A 3,434-nucleotide genomic window follows, 5' to 3' on the forward strand; every position below is an offset into this window, starting at 1 on the left:
GAAGAAATCGCATAATAACCACGCCCACCTCCCATACAAAGGTTATGTTGAAAATCACTAAAAGTGCGTTAACCGACTAACAAAAAACGTCAGAAACACCAAATTTTACGGAAGAAATGTTAGAAGGAAGCTGCATCCAGGCTTTTTTTAAAAATTGAAAATGGGAGTGGCGTCGCCCACTTATGGACTAAAAACCATATCTCAGGAAGTACTCGACCGATTTCAATGAAATTCGGYATATAATATTTCCTTAACACCCTGATGACATGTACCAAATATGGGTGAAATCGGTTCACAAGCACGCCTGAAATCTCGATTATCACTTTATCATGCGAGAGTATAAAATGTTCGGTGACACCCGAACTTAGCCCTTTCTTACTTGTTTAAATAATAGGTCTTATTGATTTCCTCATTATTGTTAAATCGGTGGCATTAAAAGCGCATTGCCGAAGGAGCTTAAAGTTACTACAAAAATCAAGTTTAAGAATTGTTTCACTGATTTGAAGAAACGCTACCATAAGCGCATAATAATAATCTTCATAATATTTTGAAACGAAAAACCGTACGTATGTATATAAACATTCTTGTATGAACAAAATTAGAAATAAATGTACACATTCTTTTACGGTACATGAAGCATGTAAAATAAATTATAAATACCGTTGCAACTGAAGTGGTTATTTTGCTACCGCCAGCTGCTCCAACCATCATTCGTACATTGCCATTTTGATCAAGTATAATTGCCGGACACATGGAAGACATGGGCATTTTTCCGGGATGTATATAATTGGCAGGGGAGGCCGGTATTCCGAAACCATTGACTATACCCGGCGTGGAAAAGTCGTCCATTTCATCGTTAAGAATAATACCAGTGCGACGCGATCGAACCTTAGCACCAAAGCTACAATGTAGGCAACAAGCAAATTAATAATTTTTATCAATAATGTTTTCACTCACTAATTGTTTATTGTACTGGTAACAGTTATAGCATCCCCATTCGCAGCTAATACAGCCATATTTGCAGTACCGTGATCTTCTACATGGGTGAAGTTTGCACCATAATATTCGTAATAATTAAATGTCTTATTGTCAAAAATTAATGTTCGTATATGATCTGCAAACTCTTGGCTAATTAAATTAGAAAATGTTTCTTCAATTGTTTGCTTTAGGTCGGGTTCATTTTCCATATCACCCAAATTTGTGCGTTGACCATAGGCATGCTTGAATGTTTCAACCACGCGTTGCCAGTAAATTTCTTCATTATCGGTATGTGAATCAGTCAAAACATTTAGCATAAATGCAAGTACAGCGCCACTAGATGGAAGAGGTGTGGTGTAAAGGGTATATCCACCTGTTACATTTGCTATAATGTGGTTAGTGTCCTCCCAACGTACTCTAATTAAAGATACACAATAAATTTAACTTTAATTTAATTAAACAGATAAGTTGCTATATAGAAACATACTTGTAATTTTTCAAATCATCTTCGGTAATAATTCCACCTAGCTTTTGAATATCTTCTATGAACAATTTGCCGACTTCACCGCCATCGTAAAGCTCTCCGGCACCATTGTCAGCAATTTTCCCTAGTGTAATACCCAATTGAGTTCGCTTCATATAATCTCCTTCCACAAACGGTGTACCATCCTCCTTCAGAAAAATTTCCGACAATGAAGGTTCATTGCGAATTTCGGTCAGCTTAGATTGAATAGCCGCAGCAAGGTATTTAGAAACCCAATGACCTTCTTTACATAATTTTATGGTCGGTTGAAATAGAACTTTCCATGGAAGGCGACCGTATTTTTTGTGCATTTCCCAATATCCCAGTATTTCCCCAGGAACAGCACCAGCACGAGCACCTTTGTATAAAAAATATTTCGTTGCAACGATAAGAAGAAACTTTCGCAAGATTTTGTTCTACCCTAAATGTTGTATTTTTACTCACTTATCTGCTTGTAAGTATTCAGCCCTATCAAGCAATCCATCGTAGCAAAGCTACGTATACGAATGTCCGCTACGAATACGCATAATTTGCTTTCACTGAATGCATGTGAATTCGAAACTTTTGTTATCAGAATTAATTTTGAATTTAGACATTTCGAAATAAGCTGGGTAGAACAAAAAATTTAAATTCTGATAAATAAAACTGAAATCGTTTACATTCAAAATGAATTTACGAACAAAATATGGATCCGTTAACTGCCACTCTACCAGATTTTGAACTTACGTTCGGAAGGGTTCGCAGTGTACGATGGATTGCGTGATAGGGCTGATTATGTCTGTTAATTGTTTCTATGTACTTGAGGACATTAGTATTGCAAATTTGTAGATAAGTAAATTGCTTTAAAAAGATAATAGAAATAAAAACGTAAAATGTAACAGCGTCCATTTATAGTAAGCAATTAGGATTTATGTGGCATTGTCCCAATATATTTCTTGAACATACATACATTACAAATAAACTACTTCATTCCAGTTCAAATAGAAAATATTCGATCCCAATTTAACGGTAAGATTGAAAAGTTCTAAGAATTCTATAACAATTAATAAAAGTAAATATATAAACGTAAAATTAAGTTAATATACAATTAAAGAATTCAACTGTAGGGTTCATACTATTAACTAAGAGATAAAAATTTATTGTATATCTCACAAATCCCGAATAAAACAAGACATCTACCCCAATATTATCTGTTAACTTTTGCTAACCTTGAATATTTTGTTCCCCAACAAACATGTCTTTTCGAGATCGAGAAGGAGCCATCTCTCGTGCTACCAAAGTCTCTATTTTACGAGTGGACTTGGTATATATTGTAGCAAAGAAACCCCCGCCAATCCCCATACTGTGTGGTAGAATGATACCCTCACAAATTAACGTTGCAATTGCCGCATCCACAGCAGATCCACCATCATTCAGCATTTGACTACAATGAATTTTATTGCCCTTGTAAAAAATGTCAGTAAAATATTATGATGTATACATACCTGCCTATATCGGCACAACCTTTTCCATTGGAAACTACCGCGGCAACAATATGTTTTTCACTTTTTAAACCGAATACTAATCCAAGGATCACGCCAACTACCACCAATGCGCCTATCACAGCCCATATAAAGAATTTCTTATCAAAAACTATTCTGAAAAGTTAAAAGAAACTATATTATTGCCAAATACTCTCGTAACATGTTGCTTCAGATTATAATTATATAGTTCACAGTTGATTTTAACCTATAAAATTTATATAGCATAGTTATAGAACTAGATATACATATATGGATATATTATATATGTACCGGGTGATTTTTTAAGAGCTTGATAACTTTTTTAAAAAAAAAAACGCATAAAATTTGCAAAATCTCATCGGTTCTTTATTTGAAACGTTAGATTGGTTCATGACATTTACTTTTTGAAGATAATTTCATTTAAATGTTGA

General features: G+C 34.4%; 1 protein-coding gene across 2 annotated transcripts in view; it reads right to left on the reverse strand.

The window, feature by feature from the left end:
• The window catches only part of LOC108978829 (gamma-glutamyltranspeptidase 1-like), a 10,715-nt gene that overhangs the window by 986 nt on the left and 6,295 nt on the right, over positions 1 to 3,434 (reverse strand). The window contains exons 2-6 of one of the 2 annotated variants that reach the window (XM_018949297.1): positions 2,986 to 3,138; positions 2,710 to 2,924; positions 1,466 to 1,859; positions 958 to 1,395; positions 661 to 901 (exon numbers count right to left, since the gene is read on the reverse strand). In XM_018949297.1, coding sequence (XP_018804842.1) covers positions 661 to 901; positions 958 to 1,395; positions 1,466 to 1,859; positions 2,710 to 2,924; positions 2,986 to 3,138 — 1,441 coding nt within the window. Of the gene's footprint in view, positions 1 to 660; positions 902 to 957; positions 1,396 to 1,465; positions 1,860 to 1,945; positions 2,518 to 2,709; positions 2,925 to 2,985; positions 3,139 to 3,434 lie in introns of those variants that run through there. The other variant, XM_018949298.1, reaches the window with a different exon arrangement.

This window comes from Bactrocera latifrons, unplaced genomic scaffold, assembly GCF_001853355.1.
Source record: "Bactrocera latifrons isolate USDA-ARS-PBARC rearing strain unplaced genomic scaffold, ASM185335v1 scaffold_128, whole genome shotgun sequence".
NCBI lineage: Eukaryota > Metazoa > Arthropoda > Insecta > Diptera > Tephritidae > Bactrocera > Bactrocera latifrons.